The 22,756-nt window shown below is 43.6% G+C and overlaps 1 protein-coding gene across 1 annotated transcript; it reads left to right on the forward strand.

Annotated features, from left to right (window-relative positions):
• Positions 1-27: 27 nt before the first annotated feature.
• Positions 28-21,972, forward strand: CETN2 (centrin 2). Its single transcript, XM_073543444.1, has 5 exons — positions 28-166; positions 10,099-10,257; positions 10,810-10,938; positions 13,635-13,772; positions 19,260-21,972. The coding sequence occupies exons 1-5, from the start codon at positions 164-166 to the stop codon at positions 19,347-19,349; spliced, it is 519 nt and encodes a 172-aa protein (XP_073399545.1). The 5' UTR covers positions 28-163; the 3' UTR covers positions 19,350-21,972.
• The last annotated feature ends 784 nt before the right edge of the window (positions 21,973-22,756 follow it).

Raw genomic sequence — 22,756 nt, forward strand, 5'->3', positions numbered from 1 at the left:
ATTTCTTATTGGTTAAGCTGTTGACAGATGGCCAATAGGAATCATCTTGACTTATCTGCTGAGCGTTGATTGGTTGAATTAGTGTGTCCTATGTTAATGATTGGAGCAGGCGGTTGGGTCGTGTAGTAGGAGAGGTACTGGTTCGGCAGCGCTGCAGCCCGATATGGTGAGTTGTAAAGAGATATGAGGCCGAGTCCGTGTCCTAGTGATGGTACAGTGTAGTTGAGGCTGTGTGGCTGCCCACACCTCACCTGGGATCTGCAGGAGGCTGCCTCTGTAGTAATGTCTTATTGTATCTGTGGGACTGTGCTGCCTTGGGAAGGAAACCTGAAGGATTTCATAAATACAGATACATATGAAACAATAAGAGAAATAAATAATAGGAAAAATATGATAAGAGAAATGAGAAAACATAATAAATATTAAATATAATGTATAAATCTTTCGCTCCCCCTTAGGCAGTGGTGCCGTTCTGGGCCCACAAGGTTAGATACCAGAGCCCGTTGTATCCCCATGATGGGCCCTGATTGCGATTATCTCTCATGTACACACCATAGTATAATTTTTGGTGATCCCCAATATTTCTTACCTTGAAAGCCACATCCAGCACCTCCCTACCCCACCGCAGTGAAACCTAGCACTCCACATTACTGTTACAATGACAGCCGGAGCGCCCCCGCAGAAAGCACCTTGTGCCCCCCTCCCTTGCAGGCCGGATACATCCATCCAGGAGGTCCCACTTTACCCCCCCCCCCCATTTGGGATTCCCGCATCCAGCACACTCACCACACTACTGCATCCATGTTTAACGCATCCCTTTATCTGGCAGTTTTATCATATCTCCAGCTTACTATATTAGATGCCCCCCCCCATCCAGATCTTCTCATCTGTCCGGGGCTACTCACAAAAATCACCACCTGGAGACCTGCTAGACCTGGTGCTAATGCATCAAGCTGGCAGGTAGCCATGATCCACCCATCATGGACCCCACAGGTTGTGACCCCTGCTATAGGCAATCAGGCCACTTTTGTCCCAGGAATGATCTAGTGTATGGTATAAAAGGAGATGTGATAGTAGGAATATTCCTTTAGAACAGAGGATTATCTGATATTTGATTTAAAGGGGTTGTCTGATCTTAAGCTACAAATCTGCAGTCACTCTGACTTCAGAGTTGTGAATCCTCACGTACTGCACCCTATAAGGATTTTTCTGTGTCGGCGATAGGATCAGCGGTCATGTGTGTTAGGGACGGCGGAACGCACTAAATATAAAATAACGTGCATTCGCCGCCCGGGATCCACCGTGCAGAAGGTGTTAACACTGCTGCTAGCTAATGGCGGACGTACAATATGGCGGTATAACGTACGCGGGTTGAACGTCACCCAGGTGCGCTGAACGATCTCTGTTTACTCACAGAGATGCCTTAAGTGAAAAACACAAAAAGGCTGAGCCTGTTAGCATCACAGGTCTCAGAGAAGTGCACACACGGTATATGGTCACAGGAGCTGGGCCCTAGGCAGAGGGTCTGCTTCCGTCTAGACCTACCGTGCATGCGGCATCACAACTGTGGACGCAAAGAGGAGCTGCAGACTGCAGCGCGGCGTAGGACACTGCCGCTAGTCGACAATGCACGGATGCAGGCGCACTGTCGGACGCTAGCACTGTGGAGGATGCTGTAGTGGCTTGTAGCTTGCCACTGACTCTACAGCTAAGCCCCTATACACACACGTAATATCAGAGGGAGGGGATCTTAATGAGTCATTCGCAGGTTCATGCATCCATCACCATTCACACAGTAGCGACTATACTAGCGCATGGCCAAGAGGCCATGCGAACCTTTTATAGCCAGGACCTTCCGGAAGCCTCCAGATCCCTGAGATGGACCAATCAGATCTGAAGAAGGACCTGGACATGTGGCTCCTGACCTCCAATGGGAGATCGTCTCGTGAGCATGCTCAGTGGAGCGACAGAAGGACTTAGCCTCTGGAGCTATTTGCTGCTGAGCAGCCTGCATTGCCATTGCTGACCCAAAGGTGGCAGAGCAGGTCTGGGCAGAGCCTCTGGGAAGCCAGGATTGCTGAGCAATCTCCTCTGCAATCGAAAGACAATGAGAGACCGCAGAATGTGAGGCTCTGGATTCCTGTTCAACCGCTGCAGGAACCTGATGCCTAGCAATGTGAGTGCAAGTATGCGATATAATTAGAAAATCAAACCTGTTGTACTGTATATAAATAAGTAGTCAAGCACAAATATAAATAAAATCCTTCAAAAAATGTGCCACAAAGACAAGGTGCAAAAAAATAATATAAATATATATTTTATTAGACAATATTATTATTAAAAATTGATATACAGCTGCTAAAAACTGGAGCACGTAAAATTAATGTATAAAGCATAGCCACAATACCCGCATAAAATATTTCTCAATGCACAATACCAAAGGGCTTCATATATTAAATATCAAAAACGCATTGCCCATATGTAAATAATATTAAACCAAAAAAAATTAATACCACAGAACACAAAGTGCTATGCTGCAATGTAAACAGTGAATAACTAAAGTGCTATAGTGCAAAGTGTATCAACGACTACAAAACTATAAGTGCAAAGTAGTGCAGACATATGGGGCTAAGCGGTAACCACTGAAAGATAAAGCGCTATAGTGCAAAGAAAATGCAGGAAAGGGCATAATATACCTATATAACGCTTGCTGCCAGGGTCCCTATGCACGTTTCGGCTCTAGCCTTCTTCCGGGGGGCCTGTATAGTGTGAAACAGAAAATCATGCATATTTATATGCTGATAAACCAATCATAGATGTACAATACAGGCCAAAAGTTTGGACACACCTCATTCAAAGAATTTTCTTTATTTTCATGACTATAAAAATTATAGATTCACTCTGAAGGCATCAACACGATGAATTAACACATGTGGACTTATATAATAGCCACCTTTTGCTTTGATTACTGCTTTGCACACTCTTGGCATTCTCTTGATGAGCTTCAAGAGGTAGTCACCGGAAATGAACTTCCAACAGTCTTGAAGGAGTTCCCAGAGATGCTTAGCACTTGTTGGCCCTTTTGCCTTCACTCTGTGGTCCAGCTTACCCCAAACCATCTCGATTGGGTTCAGGTCTGGTGACTGTGGATGCCAGGTTATCTGGCGTAGCACCCCATCACTCCTTCTTGGTCAAATAGCCATTACACAGCCTGGAGGTGTGTTTGGGGTCATTGTCCTGTTGAAAAATAAATGATGGTCCAACTAAACGCAAATTGGATGGAATAGCATGCCGCTGCAAGATGCTGTGGTAGCCATGCTGGTTCAGTATGCCTTCAATTTTGAATAAATCTCCAACAGTGTCACTAGCAAAGCACCCCCACACCATCACACCTCCTCCTCCATGCTTCACGGTGGGAATCAGGCATGTAGAGTCCATCTGTTCACCTTTTCTGCGTCGCACAAAGACACGGTGGTTGGAACCAAAGATCTCAAATTTGGACTCATCAGACCAAAGCACAGATTTCCACTGGTCTAATGTCCATTCCTTGTGTTCTTTAGCCCAAACAAGTCTCTTCTGCTTGTTGCCTGTCCTTAGCAGTGGTTTCCTAGCAGCTATTTTACCATGAAGGCCTGCTGCACAAAGTCTCCTCTTAACAGTTGTTGTAGAGATGTGTCTGCTGCTAGAACTCTGTGTGGCATTGACCTGGTCTCTAATCTGAGCTGCTGTTAACCTGCGATTTCTGAGGCTGGTGACTCGGATGAACTTATCCTCTGCAGCAGAGGTGACTCTTGGTTTTCCTTTCCTGGGGCGGTCCTCATGAGAGCCAGTTTCTTTGTAGCGCTTGATGGTTTTTGCCACTGCACTTGGGGACACTTTCAAAGTTTTCCCAATTTTTCGGACTGACTAACCTTCATTTCTTAAAGTAATGATGGCCACTCATTTTTCTTTACTCAGCTGTTTTTTTCTTGCCATAATACAAATTCTAACAGTCTATTCAGTAGGACTATCTGCTGTGTATCCACCAGACTGCTGCACAACACAACTGATGGTCCCAACCCCATTTATAAGGCAAGAAATCCCACTTATTAAACCTGACAGGGCACACCTGTGAAGTGAAAACCATTTCCGGTGACTACCTCTTGAAGCTCATCAAAAGAATGTCAAGAGTGTGCAAAGCAGAAATCAAAGCAAAAGGTGGCTACTTTGAAGAACCTAGAATATAAGACATATTTTCAGTTGATTAACACTTTTTGCTAATTATATAATTCCACATGTGTTAATTCATTGTTTTGATGCCTTCATAGTGAATCTACAATTTTCATAGTCATGAAAATAAAGAAAACTCTTTGAATGAGAAGGTGTGTCCAAACTTTTGGTCTGTACTGTAGTAGTGACGTATTTCTGGTATTGAAGCGGCGCATACGCAGTTGCCCATATCCCCGGTCAGATACACCAAAGCGTCACCATGGAAGCACGCCGAAGGAGCGCTTCGCGCCCAACGTGGATCACGTCAGCGCGAGCAATCCCCAGGCTGCTTCATGGAAACAGACGCTGTGGTGGATGCAAGCGGCGACAGGAAAAACCGCGCATGTGCACTACCAGTGCACAGGAATTAGACTTTGCAGGAAATTTACAAGGAATTACGGTACATAAAGAGAAAAGATGAAAAATATATATATACCAATAGTAATAAATATAGTGCTGAATAAATGTGTATATATGGAATATGGTGCATATAAAATAGATAATATATAAGAATAATAAAATGTAATAATAGACATAGTGTTATAAATATAAACATATTCAATTATATAATATATACAAATAATGCAATATATACAGTGTTATGATTATGTTATCCCATCCCTAACCCACCTCTTCAACCTATCACTAACGTCCGGTACCTTCCCTTCTGCTTTCAAGCATGCCACAACCACGCCTATCCTTAAAAAGCCAACCCTCTACCCAACCGCTATGTCCAGCTATCGCCCAATATCGTTGCTCCCATTTGCTTCCAAACTCCTGGAACAGCATGTCCACGCTGAACTTTCCTCCCACCTCTCATCTAACTCGCTCTTTGACAATCTACAATCTGGTTTCCGCCCCCATCACTCCACTGAGACAGCCCTGACCAAAATTACTAATGACCTACTTACAGCCAAATCAAATGGACAATACTCTATACTCCTGCTTCTAGACCTGTCCGCTGCATTTGACACAGTTGACCACTGCCTCCTACTACAGATCCTCTCCTCCTTCGGCATCAAAGGCCTTGCCCTATCCTGGATCTCCTCATACCTTTCCAACCGCACATTCAGCATCTCCCACTCACACCACCTCCTCATCCCACCCTCTCTCTGTTGGAGTCCCCCAAGGCTCTGTTTTAGGACCCCTACTCTTCTCAATCTATACACTTGGTCTGGGGCAACTCATAAAGTCCCACGGATTCCACTACCACCTTTATGCTGATGACACTCAGATCTACCTCTCTGGCCCAGACATCACCTCTCTGCTGTCCAGAATCCCAGAGTGTCTATCAGCCATATCCTCCTTCTTCTCCTCTCGTTTCCTCAAACTCAATGTAGACAAATCTGAACTCATCATCTTTCCTCCATCTCACAGATCTTCCTTACCCGACCTAGCTATAACAATTAATGGCATCACACTTTCCCCAGTACCAGAAGTCCGCTGCCTCGGAGTAACCTTTGACTCTGCCCTGTCCTTCAAACCGCACATCCAAGCTCTTTCTACCTCCTGTTGCCTCCAGCTCAAAAATATTTCCAGAATCCGTCCTTTCCTCAACCCTCAATCTACTAAAATGCTTGTGCATGCCCTCATCATCTCCTGCCTCGACTACTGCAACATCCTTTTCTGTGGTCTCCCTGCTAACACCCTCGCACCTCTCCAGTCCATCCTTAACTCTGCCGCCCGACTAATTCATCTCTCTCCTCGCTACTCCTCCGCTTCTCCCCTCTGCAAATCTCTTCACTGGCTCCCATTCCCTCAGCGTATCCAGTTCAAATGACTAATTCTGACCTACAAGGCCATCTATAAGCTGTCTCCCCCATATGTCTCTGAACTAATCTCCCGATACCTTCCCTCACGTAATCTCCGGTCCTCCCAAGACCTTCTTCTCTCCACACTTATTCGCTCCTCACCCAACCGCCTCCAAGACTTCTCCTGAATAGCCCCTATTCTCTGGAATTCTTTGCCCCAACAAGTCCGACTATCAACCACATTTGGATGCTTCAGACGGAACCTGAAAACCCACCTCTTCAAGAAAGCCTACAGCCTGCAATGACCCCGCTACCTCCTTCTCTCTCACCACTACCGGTGATATCACCTCAACCAACACCGGAACTGCTGCAACCCACCAACCTACTGTCTCCTTCCCCACCATCCTGTAGCATGTAAGCCCGAAAGGGCAGGGTCCTCTCCCTTCTATATCAGTCTGTGATTGTTAGTTTGTATGCTGTAAGTGATATCTGTAATCTGTATGTAACCCCTTCTCATGTACAGCACCATGGAATCAATGGTGCTATATAAATAAATAATAATAATAATAATAATAATAAATGATTAGAAACATATATAATTAGTGCATAAAGTGAAGCAGACAATATTAATAGAATGAAAACTAAAAATATATACAAAAAATATATATATATATAAAATATATTAATATATCACCATGAAATAAAAAGTAAAGAATAATATGGTATAGAACATACAGAGTCTTACTCAAAAAATTCTAAAAACAATTTTATTTTACATTCATGTTCTTCTCTTTTCTTTTCTTTGTAATGACATCTGTCTTGGGTTTGAAAATGCTTCAATAATACAGATAGAAAATGCTAAAAATTAGAATAATATAATTAATATATATATATAAAAAAAGTTAGTATGTATATATATATATATATATATATATATATATATATATATACACTCACTGGCCACTTTATTAGGTACACCATGCTAGTAACGGGTTGGACCCCCTTTTGCCTTCAGAACTGCCTCAATTCTTCGTGGCAGAGATTCAACAAGGTGCTGGAAGCATTCCTCAGAGATTTTGGACCATATTGACATGATGGCATCACACAGTTGGCGCAGATTTGTCGGCTGCACATCCCTGATGCGAATCTCCCGTTCCACCACATCCCAAAGATGCTCTATTGGATTGAGATCTGGTGACTGAGGAGGCCATTTGAGTACAGTGAACTCATTGTCATGTTCAAGAAACCAATCTGAGATGATTCGAGCTTTATGACATGGCGCATTATCCTGCTGAAAGTAGCCATCAGATGTTGGGTACATTGTGGTCATAAAGGGATGGACATGGTCAGCAACAATACTCAGGTAGGCTGTGGCATTGCAACGATGCTCAATTGGTACCAAGGGGCCCAAAGAGTGCCAAGAAAAAATTCCCCACACCATGACACCACCACCACCAGCCTGAACCGTTGATACAAGGCAGGATGGATCCATGCTTTCATGTTGTTTACGCCAAATTCTGACCCTACCATCCGAATGTCGCAGCAGAAATCGAGACTCATCAGACCAGGCAACGTTTTTCCAATCTTCTACTGTCCAATTTCGATGAGCTTGTGCAAATTGTAGCCTCAGTTTCCTGTTCTTAGCTGAGAGGAGTGGTACCCAGTGTGGTCTTCTGCTGCTGTAGCCCATCTGCCTCAAAGTTCGACGCACTGTGCGTTCAGAGATGCTCTTCTGCCTACCTTGGTTGTAACGGGTGGCAATTTGAGTCACTGTTGCCTTTCTATCAGCTCGAACCAGTCTGCCCATTCTCCTCTGACCTCTGGCATCAACAAGGCATTTCCGGCCACAGAACTGCCGCTCACTGGATTTTTTTTCTTTTTCGGACCATTCTCTGTAAACCCTAGAGATGGTTGTGCGTGAAAATCCCAGTAGATCAGCAGTTTCTGAAATACTCAGACCAGCCCTTCTGGCACCAACAATCATGCCACGTTCAAAGGCACTCAAATCACCTTTCTTCCCCATACTGATGCTCGGTTTGAACTGCAGGAGATTGTCTTGACCATGTCTACATGCCTAAATGCACTGAGTTGCCGCCATGTGATTGGCTGATTAGAAATTAAGTCTTAACACACAGTTGGACAGGTGTACCTAATAAAGTGGCCAGTGAGTGTGTATATATATATATATATATATATATATATATATATATATATATATATATATATATATATATATATTCGTTCCAAAAAAAGGCAGCACTCCATAGTTAGTCTTTCAAATGGTAGTGACCCACATAGCCAGGCTATGGAGTGCTGCCTTTTTTTTTGGAATGAATATTGGATATTGTGGCTGATACTGGACTGTTTGCCTGGGGCCGTGCATCTGAAACCAAGTACTGTGCTGTTCCTCTTTTTTCTTTTTCTCTTTCTCTTTCTCTTTCTCTTTCTCTTTCTCTTTCTCTTTCTCTCTCTCTCTCTCTCTCTCTCTCTCTATATATAAAACCTTGTCTTTGTGGCACATTTTTTTTGTAGGATTTTATTCAAGTACGCAATATGCAGACTCCCAGTCACAGTCCGAGTAGACAGGTGTGGACTCGCTCAATGCAAGGTTTTTGATCGAGGCTTTAAGCAGTAGGCTGGAGTCACACACAACAAATAAAAAATCGGTCCCATTTTAACGGTGCAAAATCGCACAAAGATTTCTTGTCCAGGGATCCGTCTGTCATCAGAATTTCCGGCGATGAACCGATTTTATTCGCATCTAAGCATCAAATTGACATCCAATGCCAATGCCTGATGCTCTTTCCTGTTGACCTGGAGAAGTCTTGCGATTTAATCGCAAGTCACACGTGTGGTGCGTTTTCAATGCGATTTTTAATCGCATCCATAGACTTGCATTGGCGAATCCGATCCAAAAATCGGTGACAATCGCAGCATGCTACGATTGTCTCGGTCCGAGGAACGGATCCGATCAAAAAGCGGATGATGGGAGCAGCAACATAGAATAACATTGGCACGAATGCAATGCGATTTTTTTATCGCATTGCATTCGTCTGATTTAATCGCTAGTGTGACTCCGGCCGTATAGTCGGAATGTAGCCGGGAGAATGCATATTGCCGTTCCCAGCACCAGCGAAGCAGTGCACGCGATGTGAGTAAACTACAAGTCTGCAGTCACTCTGTGTGACTACAGACTTGTGAATAGGGCTGGACAACCCTTTCAATTAATCTGTCATTGAAAAGAGCTCCTTCTTCTGAAATTACATATTGCACGGATTATCGTCAATCTTTAATTGTAAGGTAGTCAAGTTTATAAGTCATCCTTCCCCCATGCTGATATCATGCAAGGCCCCATCTGAATGGAGCAGTAGTCAAGCTGGCGCACCACCGCTCCACTCACTCTATTGGACTGCCAGTGGTAGATGAACATTGTGCGCATTTATTTCCATCACACCCCTAGAGAATGAATGGAGTAAAACTGTGCATGCTCGACTCTCGCTCCATTCAGATGGGTCCAGTTTTCATGGTGGAGGTCCTAGTAGTCGGACCCTTAGCAATCAATAAAAGTTATCACCTATAATGTTGACCGTACATAACCTTATTTATTTGGCCCAACCTTTAAGGTTTTGGCTCAAGTTTGTGTTAAACAAGCTGTGCTTTACTCATCCTCCCCAGATTCTGGGCCGAGTCTGCAGTGTCTGTTATTGTTGGTAGTGCTGATGTCACGTTGACAGTGCTGCAGACAATCAGTGAGCTGAACGTCTCCGGTGGAGTTGGCGGCATGAGCTGCAGAGAGCCACTGAGTCCAGTTATTGGCTGCAGTGCTGTCCATGTTACATTACCACTGCAGATAATAACAGACGCTGGGAGCAGCAACAGAAACTCCATGAAGGACCTGGGGAGGGTGAGTAAACCGCTGTTTCTTTTTAAACTGCAGCAGGGGGACAAGAGTTTGGAAAAAACAGAGAATCCTTTTAAAATAGTTTTTGTCATTTTTTATTTTTCTCTTTTGTATTTGATCTGCTTTTATTACTATATTCCCATGTGTCTCTAGACCTGCGAGCTACCAACTCCCTAGCTTTCATCTGTTCGTTTTTAGGCATCTAACTACAAGAAGCCATCATTAGGAACAACAATTCAGAGGAAAAAGCCGTGTCCAAAACCTGAGCTCAGCGAGGAGCAGAAGCAGGAGATCAAAGAGGCCTTTGATCTTTTTGATACCGATTCAAGTGGAACCATAGATGTAAAGGAGCTGAAGGTGACATTGTTATTCTACGTGAATATAGAGCTATAGTGCAGCTGCCAGAATATTGGTCATTTTGAAGGGCCTTGTCATCATTCTAGGCTGCCATCAGAATACTCCATCTCTGATATTTTTGAGCTTGTACGTGCAACTGTCCCATTAAAAGAAGTTTTCCGGGTTCAGAATATTGTTAGCCTATCCTTAGTATAGGTCATCAATAACTGATCAATGGCTGAACAACCCTGGGGCAATCACTTTTTGATTCCAGGGAACGCTGCAGCCTCTGTTTGCTGCAACTCCATGTTCAGGGTACAGAGTGGAATGGTACAATGCCGCAATGGCCGCCTCTACCATATTGAGGATGTGCAGGGGAATAGCAGAAATAGCTTAGCTTCTTACCACCACAGGCCTAGGGCCAATGCATTGGTTTCATCTAGCACCGTCGGTTTCATTCAATGGGTACAGAAGACACCATGCAGATATGAGCACTGCCTCATCCACTAGTACTGAGCTCTGCCTATTTGCATTGCTCATTTCATATGTTCTAACTTTTTTCCACTTTCTCAGGTTGCTATGCGAGCTCTGGGGTTTGAACCCAAAAAGGAAGAAATTAAAAAGATGATTTCAGATATCGATAAGGAGGGAACAGGAAAAATCAGCTTCAGTGACTTTCTTTCAGCGATGACCCAGAAGATGGTAAGATCCTCTCATTGCGATAAGGCAGGTGCCCTATATTAAAAGGGATTAAATTGGTAAAATTGCAAACTGTTTGCAACACAAGCAACTTTGCAATTGAAATCTCTGCTTGCAGTTATTCAGTAGTAACTTTAAAGGGACTGTGTCAGCACAGAATGACTGATCAAACCAAGAACGTGAGCTTGTTACACCATGGCGGAGCCAAACAGTCAGGTGCACCTTTCTGCCTGCTTGTAGTTCTATTTCCACCCCTCAAACTCTGTTTTGATTGACAGCTCTAGCTTCATAGAGTCTGGTAAGGGGGGACACAGATGGAAAACAAGCAGGTGGGGAGTTGTACTGAACTGTTTGGCCACAACAAGGGTGCGCCAAGCGCCTGTACTTGGCTTGTATAGTCATTTTGTGATGACAGAGTCCCTTTAAAGAGAATCCATCATCAGGATTTCACCCCTCCAAACTATTTATATGCACATGTAACTCCTCCAAAGACAAGTCAATATCTTCTTTACTGAGAAATTAGTGTTTGAATAGATATGCAAATAAGGCTGAAGTGCTATATGTAGATCTGAAGCCTCTGTCACTCTAGCTCTATTCCTGCGCCGAGTGTCGCCTCCTCCTGCTTGACTGACAGCCTCTATGCTGTGTGTTTTCAGGCAAAAGAGCTATTGGTCAAGTAGGAGGAGGCACCGCTGACCGTGGAATAGAGCTGGAGTGACAGAGGGTTCAGGTCTACAAATGGCCCTTCAGCCTCATTTAGAGATCAATTTAAACACCCATCATTTCATATCCTCCTGGCAAATTCTGTTATGAATGAGTCACCGAAGGAGGAAAAAACAAAAATATAAGCTAGGTCCAGAAAACCGGAGAGATTGGTAGCTATCGGATTGCAGATCCCTGATCCTATCCACAACAACTAACAGTAGCCGTGGGGGGTTCCTACGATGCCCTAGACCCCTCTATCACAGCCGGAGAACTAATTAGGCCTAAAGAAAGAAAGGGGAAATCTAAACTGCCCCAGAGCAGACCCCAAAGCAATAGGCAGCCCCCAACATATAATGACGGTGAAGCAAGATGAAAACACTAACACAGATAGAAAGATAGGTTGAGCAAACGATGGGGCCCAAGCTAACTAAAAAGGACATGATAGAAAAGCTGCTGTCTGCAATCCGTAAAAAACCCTACCAAAAAATGTCCCAACCGACTGATAGGAAAAACAGGCCCTGAAGTCGCTAGGACTTCAAAAAGACTATATCAGCACTCAGGTAAATTCTGAAGACAGAGCAAAGAGACAAACTGATCAGAGACAAAAATGGAACTCAGCACACCCCCGACCGGGGATGGCTGAACTCCAAAAAACAAGGTAAACAAAACAAAACTAATAAGTTCAATAGCAGAGCAAAAACTTATCTTTGGGAAGCAGAAATCAGACTGGTCTCCAAGAATCCAGCAGAGAAATCACCAGCGACTCAGAAGGGCGTCGGCTGCCTTATATCCAGTCAGAATTTCCTGTTACCCAGTCATCATCTACCAGATCAGGTGTTTGGTAATCAGCCTCACTACCTTCCTTCACCAGAAGAGGGAGTTCATCAGACATCGACGGTGAAGGGGAAAATGAACTCAAAACAAAATTCCCGTTAATTAGTTGCATCCAATATTGCACAGAATAGCATTTGTTTTCTTAAACTTCAATACCCCTTTTATGGGAAGACGGATTGACTGACAAATTGAATTGGAGAGACATAGTCGTCCCCAGTCCAAAGCAAGTACAATCACTGGACTAACAAATAACTACAGTGTTATCCAAGTTGTGGGTCTGATAATAGAACAAAGCGCCTTGTTATGTGGCATCATATGGAAATTAATGGCTGTGAAATGATCTCAGTGCATGGCTTTGATGGGATGTAGGAACTTGCAAGGCTTGGCCATGTTTTTTCTTTCCAGTGATGGCATCCAGTCCCATTTTTGGCACATCTCTAACAAACCTTGGACTGTTCACACAACTGTGTGTGATGGGTCTGAGGTGCATCCTTTAGAAGACCAAAGAGAAGTTGAGAAAAAAGCGTCTTGAAGAGTTTCACTCCCCATGTGGGAATTGCACAATATTTAGTACGACCTTGTCTGCAGGACTATAGCCTTAGTATAATAATGGTCTTCTTTGATTTTGTCAGATGTTTTTCAACTGAAACCAGCATTACTTTTATTACACAGCTCAGATCCTGGTTACCAGCTACTTAAAGGAAACCTGTCAGTCGATTGCTGCTGCCCAAACCATGCGCACGATTGCAGACAGTACACCCAGAGTGTTTCAGAGAAAATCTAGTTTGAAGTTTTGGACAGGGACCATAGTCGGAGACCAGACAAGTCTGGACAGCTTCTCCCAGACGTGCTATATGTGATTGACAGGTCTGTCCCTATGTTCACACATCGGTGAGACCTGTCAATCATCTCTAGAGCATTGCCAGGAGACGCCAAGTGGGGGCAGCGCCAGACTAGTCCCATCTCCAGTTCCATTTAATATGTCCATATAGATCTAACCCACATCTGGCATATATTTCTTGCCAAGTCTGGGACAGCGTAGATGTTACAACCCACTTGATATTCTTTAGGTCAATGTTTAGATTTTATTTTATTTTGCTGCATACATTTATATATTTATTTGATTACCTCATTACAGTTGATCAAAATGTATTTTCTAGGCTGAAAAGGACTCTAAAGAAGAAATAATGAAAGCGTTCCGGTTATTTGATGACGACGAGACCGGAAAAATATCTTTCAAGAACCTGAAACGAGTAGCAAAAGAGCTGGGCGAGAACCTCACTGACGAGGAACTGCAGGTCTGTAATCCCTGGAAATGTACTGGAATAGCGGCCATTAGATCTGTAAGCCTCGGTGTTGGAAATGTTATAGTATTCTTATTCAGAAGTGTCTTGTCCTATAAGTCTCCTGCACAACCAAGGAGCACAAAGTAACCCAGGTGGAACTAAAGCAGCGATCGCTGCTGTGCAAAAAGTGTAGGTTTGGATACAAAAGTTTCAGATCACGGATGGATATATCAATGTGGAATTCAGATCTTGTTAGCAGCCAAACTCATCCACCTATTGGTGATTGAATGGACTGTTAATAAGTTTCTGCGCCATTCATAGAAAGCAACCCAAAAAGTTTTGTGCCACTACCATTTCCTTGGTGACACTGGCCTCCTGTCTCCTGAGATGTCTTCACTGCTGCTTAGTCTGTGGGAATTCACAGTGTCAAATCAGATGAGTACGTAAGAGTAAGGCTAGTTTCACACATGCGATCCTTAGAGCTGCGGAGGGATGCGTACGTCCTCCGTGAAGCTCTGCCCACGGCCGAACCTCCATCGGTCAGCTCCTCCTCTTTCGGCATGCGGCTGCCTGCGTACCGTATCTTTAGCATTGAGTACGCAGGCCGTGCGCAGGTATGCGTCTGCCGCCGCATGCGTCGTTTTGACGGTGCGGCGAATGCAACAAAATGCAACGTTGCATTTGGCGCAGGTCGCCGCACCTTTAAAAACGTTGCGTACGGTGGCAAACGCATGCCTGCGTACCCAATGCTAAAGATAGGGTACGCAGGCCGCATGCCGATGGAGGAGGAGCTGACCGAAGGAGGTGCGGCTGTGCGTGGAGCTTCACAGAGGATGTAAGCATCCCTCCGCAGCTCCAAGGAACGTAAGTGTGAAACTAGCCTAAGAATAAACTGTTTCACAGACGGACTCTATACAGTTAAAGATTAAAATATAACTTTTAATTCTTATTGATAAAAGAACAGCAAATACATACAAAACATGTAAGCACACACCATAACCAAAGACTAAACACCATAACGAGGTGCCTATCCCTGTGTACCACTGAGCCACCCTACCTGCCAGCGGAGGTTGGCACCCTATGAACCTGGGCAATGGCGCCCCTTCTCGTCGACGGCTGACCCTGCTAGCCCTGTTAGGCCCTAAGTTAAGGCAGGGAAAAGAGAAAGTAGGTAGGGATTTAAGGAGTATATGTTAGATATTTTGGAGTGTAAAGATAGATTGATTTAAATCATTTAATCTAGAAGAATAGCCATATTGCAAGGTATACATATATAATTATGTTTATATTCTGTCCCTGTGCTACTGATTGCCTACCTGACTGCGGGATCGGCACCCTATGCATAGGAGATTGGCGCCTCCGCTCGTCAGCGGCTGTCTCTGCTGTCCCTCTGTCTTGCTTAATAATAGTGAGGGAGGGCTAAAATCCTCAGTGCAAAAATAGATACATTATTATTATTATTGTTAATACCCTTATAGTGGCTCAGTTGTAGACACATGGGTAGCATATATATTTACTGTAAATTTTTGGGCTAGAAAGTCAAGTGGTTACAAATAGACAAGGAGACAGATGGTTATAGATGAAGGTAAGGGAGTTAGATAAAAATGAATGTGTATGGTAAGTGCCCAACATTCAACACCTAATACAAAATACAATAGCCCTCTTCATGTCCATAAATAGACAGATGTCTATGAGAGGGAAAATAGCCCAAAAATCTTGCTCAATAATGTCTTGTCTCCCATTTGTGTTCTCCCTGAGGGAGTATTCTTAGTTTGCTGACATCAGACCTAAAGGTGGGTGAGCCCAGACATAAGAGGGGTTTGCACTCTTGCCAAACTGACACCAACCACTTTCATAGTTCCTCATAGTAAAATAGACACAGCAGCAGTTCCAATTCATACTTTGTATAGAAGGGCTGCAGACAATAAGCCCCGTCCAAATGGTATGCCGCATCTAGTAGAAATGGGGATAACAAATAAAATATATTCCGTAGTATGATAATATACCCCTTCATAACACAAATGTGATTTTAAATCCAGCTAACTGGTTCAGTGGCCTAGGGGGATGGATTTCTGGTATTGTACAGACTTGCATGCAAATTTTATTGTTTTGTTTATTGCTCTATTTAGCTGTAAAAGCGCTGATATAATATATGTATTACGTTATTGAAAAATGTATGTGTAAAAAAAGAATCTAAGGCTGAACCTTCCACACTGAGGGGCACTCACATAATAGAAACTGGTTGCTGAATACTGTTTGTTAGATGAATGTTGTGCCAATCATCCTGATATCCAGTTGAGATATGTTCATCTGCACCTAAAGCTGGAGTCACACATAGCGACTTACCAGCGATACCGACACCGATATTAAGGTGTCAGGATCGCTGGTAAGTCGCTATGTGATCGCTGGTGAGCTGTCACACAGACATCTTCACCAGTGATCAGCACAGCGATGCCGAGCGCCCGGCATCGCTGGCCATCCTGTAAAAAATAGAATTAAAATAAAAAATATTGTTATTCTCACCTTCCGACGTCCCGCGCAGCCTTCCCGCCTCTCTCCACGCTCCGGTCCCAGTGATCCTTTGCGAGAATGACCGCGAGAGTCACGGTCTCGCGGGAGCGCGAAGTCTCGCGGTCATTCATGCAAAGGATCACTGGGACCGGGAGCGTGGAGAGAGGAATGCTTCGTGGGACGTCGGAAGGTGAGAATAACTATATTTTTTATTTTAATTTATTTTTTACAGCTGATCGCTGGTCTCCCGCCTGTCACACACAGCGATGCATGCTGGCCAGAGGGAGCTCAGCAACCAAAGAAATGTCCAGAGGTTTCTTTCAGCGATCCCGGCAGGGGGGCCGGTCGCTGATTGCTGTCACACACAGCAATCTCGCTGGTGAGATCGCTGTTACGTCACAAAAGTTGTGACTCAGCAGCGAGATTGCTGTGTGTGACTCCAGCTTAAGTTTGATTTCTATTCTGATAAAACAGGAGGTGTTTACTGAACGTTGATAGTAAGCCTAACCCATGCACATCGTTATGATATTTTGTGGGGATTTTTGTATATTTTGACTTTACCAGGCTTCATTTTGCATAAATGCATTGGATGAACATCAGTGAGAAACAACTGTCAGCCTAAATAGAGATCTGTTCAGTACAGTCATTAATTCAGGACTGATTTGCTTTACCTCCTGACTGGTAGATTTGTTGGGCTCATCATCTACAAGACATATTACTGAGCAGGATTTTTGGGCTATTTTCCCTCTCATAGACATCTGTCTATTTATGGACATGAAGAGGGCTATTGTATTTTGTATTAGGTGTTGTTTGTTGGGCACTTACCATACACATTCATTTTTATCTAACTCTAACAACCTTACCTTCATCTATAACCATCTGTCTCCTTCTCTATTTGTAACCACTTGACCTTCTATCCCAAAAATCTGGAGTAAATATACAGTGTGTATGGAAAGTATTCAGACCCCTTTATATTTTTCTCTTTGTTTCATTGCATCCATTTGGTAAATTCAAAAAAGTTCATGTTTTTTCTCATTAATGTACACTCTGCACCCCATCTTGACTGAAAAAAACAGAAATGTAGAATTTTTTGCAAAGGTATTAAAAAATAAAAACTGAAATATCACATGGTCATAAGTTTTCAGACCCTTTGCTCAGTATTGAGTAGAAGCACCCTTTTGAGCTAGTACAGCCATGAGTCTTCTTGGGAATGATGCAACAAGTTTTTCACACCGGGATTTGGGGATCCTCTGCCATTCTTCCTTGCAGATCCTCTCCAGTTCCGTTAGGTTGGATGGTGAATGAGGATGGACAGCCATTTTCAGGTCTCTCCAGAGATGCTCAGTTGGGTTTAGGTCAGGGCTCTGGCTGGGTCAGTCAGGAATAGTCACAGAGTTGTTCTGAAGCCACTCCTTTGTTATTTTAGCTGTATGTGCTTAGGGTCATTGTCTTGTTGGAATTTGAACCTTCCGCCCAGTCTGAGGTCCAAAGCACTCTGGAAGAGGTTTTCACCCAGGATTATTCTGTACTTAGCCGCATTCATGTTTCCTTCAATTGCAACTAGTTGTCCTGTCCCTGCAGCTGAAAAACACCCCCATAGCATGATGCTGCCACCACCATGTTTCACTGTTGGGATTGTATTGGTCAGGTGATGAGCAGTGCCTGGTTTTCTCCACACATACCGCTTAGAATTATCACCAAAAAGTTCTATCTTCGTCTCCTCAGACCTGAGAATCGTATTTCTCATAGTCTGGGAGTCCTCCATGTGTTTTTGAACACTCTATGCGGGCTTTCATATGTCTTGCACTGAGGAGAGGCTTCTGTCGGGCCACTCTGCCATAAAGGCCTGACTGGTGGAGGGCTGCAGTGATAGTTGACTTTGTGGAACTTTCTCCCATCTCCCTACAGCATCTGTGGAATCCAGCCACAGTGATCTTGGGGTTCTTTTTTACCTCATTCACCAAGACTCTTCTCCCATGATTGCTCAGTTTGGCTGGATGGCCAGGTCTAGGAAGACTTCTGGTGGTCCCAAACTTCTTCCATTTAAGGAATATGAAGGCCACTGTGCTCTTAGGAACCTTGAGTACTGCAGAAATTATTTTGTAACCTTGGCCAGATCTGTGCCTTGCCACAATTCTGTCTCTGAGCTCCTTGGCCTGTTCCTTTGACTGCATGATTCTCATTTGGTCTGACATGCACTGTGAGCTGTGAGGTCTTATATAGACAGGTGTGTGCCTTTACAAATCAAGTCCTATCAGTTTAATTAAATACAGCTGGACTCCTATGAAGGAGTAGAACCATCTCAAGGAGGATCACAAGGAAATGGACAGCATGGGACTTACATATGAGTGTCTGAGCAAAGGGTCTGAGTACTTATGACCTTGGTTATGGTGTGACTTTCACGTTTTGTATGTATTTGCGGTTCTTTTATCGATAAGAATTCCTACCTGTGAAGGTGCAGACAGACTGCCTTATAACACGGAAAATTGCATTGCAGTGCTTGGACTGGCTGGCAGCTCTCCTGACCCAAGCGTAAGAGGTGCAGAGAAATACATGGTCTAATGCGTGGGTCAGGAGACCCGCCGGCCGGTCCTAGCATTGCGATGCACTTGTCGTCCGTTTCATACAGCCACCTGACTTTGGCCTTAAAGTGGAGCAGCAGTGTGAATGATCAACCGCTGCTCCATTCATCCCCATGGGGCTGCTGAGGGCTGCGCTCAACTTTTTCCAGCAACATCATAGAGAATGCCGGATCATATTGTAATGGGGATAATAATTCCCCGATTTGCCGATCACTGCGAGTTCCTCCCATCGGACCCTCCCCGATCAGCGGGTTACAACCTTTACACGGGATAAGTGATAAATTGTTCTCACCAGACGACCCCTTTAATTTCAGAATGTATCCTTGTATCCACAGTGAAGAGGAGGCAGAAGAGGTGAACGTCTGCTGGGCTCAGTATTCCACCTGTAATCTATTTCTTTTTACAGGAGATGATCGATGAAGCTGACCGGGATGGAGACGGAGAAGTGAATGAGCAGGAGTTCCTTAGAATAATGAAGAAGACCAGCCTGTACTGAAAGCTACGCTGCGATGCGCACCAGGGTCCTTCCTCAGCGATCTCCATCTTATATCATTAGGGAATGGATAAACCCCCGAAAAACAAGAAAGCACAACTGTGACCTTCACCAACTTCTCTGTCTTGACCAGTTCTGGTGATGGAGATGTCTAAAGAAACCATTCAACCTGCCGACCAGACTAGTACAGTCAGCCTTTTGATTTTACTTTGTCATTAGAAAAAGAAATCTGTGCCTATATGATGTACCTGGTGATGCGAGGGAGGCGGATATATTGTAGAAGATGTTCAGTGTTTGGTGGCGTCCAGCTATAGCAGTAGTCTCCAGCGTGCGCCTCTCCGGTTGTGAAACTACACCTCCCATCATCCTCTGATAGACACAGGCTGATGATGGGACACAGCTAAAGAGCTGCAATATGGAAACTACGGAATTGAAAGGCTTGCTCAGATTACTTCTGCATCAAGTGCCTCAGGTGACATCACGTCTACTGACACCGTCCATGCAGAAGTGAGCGGAGCAGGACCAACCCTGTAAGAGAACTTGATGAGCATTGTCTACGTTTTACTACAAAGTGTTGAGCCAAATATTGTATAGTGTTTTATTTTTCATGTCTGTTGTGTGTGCGTCCATATATACATACTGTGTTTATATAATTTTATCTGGAAACTATTCATATATAGGAAATATATTATAAAATGCTTCAGTCCTCCTTATAGATCTTGCCTCCGAGATTAGTAGTCATCAGAGCTATACGGCATTCTCTGCACTGCAGAGCTCTGAAAGCTGAGCTCTGTAAGCTGAGCTCTGTGCAACCCCGCCCACAAAACTGATTGGCTCCTTTCTGTGTACACAATGCAGAGGCAGAAAGCTGCCAATCAGTGCTGGTTGTGGGGCTGGACCAGGAGGCACAAGACATGTAGTCCTGACTTGATCATTCTCTTGCCGTCAGTCATCTGCCGGTTGGCCATATGTGCTCATGCTCATTTTTCTGGCTTTCCGTGAGGAACCGGGCAAATACCTTGTTTTGTGGTATAAAAAAAATATATTCTTGGAATAGTATTTTTGCTTGCTACTCCTAGTAAAGGTGGGAAGAGTCTTTATTGTATTAAATTGTTACTTTTTAAGTGTCATATGCTAAAGTGAGTGTTCCACATTGAACACTTTATATTTCACTTAAATATGTCCAAAATGCTGAATAATTTTTTAATAGAATTTTTTTTACTAGAAATTTATAGTAACTGAAGATTACACAGACATCTGTCAGGGACCCCATACATATCAGACTGTCAGCCAGTTTATTTGAGTTTGGTGGAAGTTAGTGCAATGTGTATGTGGGGTGTAAGAAACCAGAGCTGTGCATCAGCAAAACAGAACTCCCAATCTTCTAAGGATTAGTGATGAGTGAGCGTGCTTGGGTAAGGTGTTATCTAAGCATGCTCAGGTGCTAACTGTGTGGCTTCTGTGTGCTCAAAAAATATGTCCGTGTCCCCGCAGCTGTGTGTTCGACAACCACAACACATGTAGGGATTGGCTAACAAACAGATAATCCCTTCATGTGTTGCAGCTGTCAAACAGGCATGAGACATGCAGCCATGGGGGCTCAAGCATATTTTTTGAGCACGTCGAAGTCACTTGGTTAACATCTGAGCATGCTTAGATAACACCTTACCCGAGCACGCTCACTCATCACTACTAAGGATATATTGAAGGGAAAATGACCCATTGTTTAAATCTGGTTTTTCCTTTAAAATTAATTATTTGTTTAATTTTGGATAATATTATTCTAATTTATCATATCCTGATATATATAGATAGAGAGATATTTATATTAAAAAAATCAGAAATCTTGCATTTTTCACACTAGCAATAAGTTCTAATTCTAGACCCATACTTTTTTTTTTAAGCAGTCACATGGACGTTTATAAAAGCACAAAGGGGAGAAGGTGAGCTGTGACATCACAGGTGAATGGTGGATCCTGTGTTATCTACTATATGTAGAGGTTTAACCTGTCATTGTTATCCTGTCTGATGATAATGAGACTGCTGTAAAGTCTTCTGTAAAGAACAGGAAGTAGGTGTCTAGTATTAGGCCTAGTGATTATAATGGAAATTCAAAGATACATCTGTGTTTTTTTATATGAATAGTAATGAAAAAAAATTAAAAAAAATGTTTTTCATAAAATCCAGATATAAACCGTAAGCCATTTTCTGATTACACATTAACTTTTACATATTAATCGGTAAACGAATTGTAGACCAAAAATTGCCTAATAAAAATAAAAAGTGGACATTCACTTTCCAGGTTGTTGAACTTGCTCAGCCCACATGTCCTTGCTCCTTCCATGTTTGGTCTCTTTTTCCTGAGTTTTTCAGATTGAGAAGCCGCGTTGAATGGATGCTCTGTTGCAGCTTTCTGATTTTCGTACTGAAGCCTCTGTATGTGATGGTTTGGTTCAGATGTTGTGAGATACAGTTTTTCTTCTGTATTTGTGTGCACTGCCAAGGTGGAGAAGACATTGAGCACATTCACAAAGGTCCAGAAAAGCCAACCATTAAGTGTTTTATATATTTATATTGGATGTCATTCTGAAATGCCTTCTGTCCTGAATAAATGTATAATATCATCCATCTGTCTTAGGTGGTCCTCTTATTTGTCCTCTTATTATGTGCGTGGCTTTCCTTACAGTGATTTATGGCATCTCCCAAGAATAACGGGGCTCAGTAGTGTTTCCTGTCGTAGAGCGCACGCCTGCTGCTTTCCTATCTCCTATAAGCTTTCATGGAGAATGACAGGACATCATCAGTGACCTCTCGGAGAGAAAAGAGCGCACTCTTCTTTTAGGATCACTGGGGGTTAAAATCTAAATGCTATAAATGGCCCATACAAGTCTCTATGTATTCAGGGTTTTGTAGAAAATCGGATTACCTTAGGAAAGGAGAAAAATGTATTGTTATCAAAGCGCAGTAGGAGCCGATTAATAGATCAGGTGAAGAACAAAGAGCAATGCCTGCCTGATTGGCTCTTTGACCTTTCCCGACGACTGCGCACTGCAGTACTTTACTCTGACCTTGTCAGGACAGATAAGTAGGCCTGCGCAGGAGCGCCATGCCGGGGAAACTGTGTGGGTGACGCAGGGAGGAGTCATCCACACAAAGCAAGACGAGGACGGCATCGCAAGAAGAAGGGAGGTACCGGACCAAGAAGAGCGACACCCCTCGACCCGCCCCACCCCGCAGGCGAGTATAATAAAAGTTATTTTTCTTCTCTTAAAGGTCAGATTGGGCTCTTATATACAGCAGTATAGAACCCTGTATATCAGGCATGAAAGATGGTGGCCGCATCTCATATTGGCCAAATCTGATGACAGGTTCCCTTTAATAATTTAATTTATCATTCAGCCCCATTGCCC

This window comes from Dendrobates tinctorius, unplaced genomic scaffold, assembly GCF_039654945.1.
Source record: "Dendrobates tinctorius isolate UK_male_01 unplaced genomic scaffold, ASM3965494v1 ptg000133l, whole genome shotgun sequence".
NCBI lineage: Eukaryota > Metazoa > Chordata > Amphibia > Anura > Dendrobatidae > Dendrobates > Dendrobates tinctorius.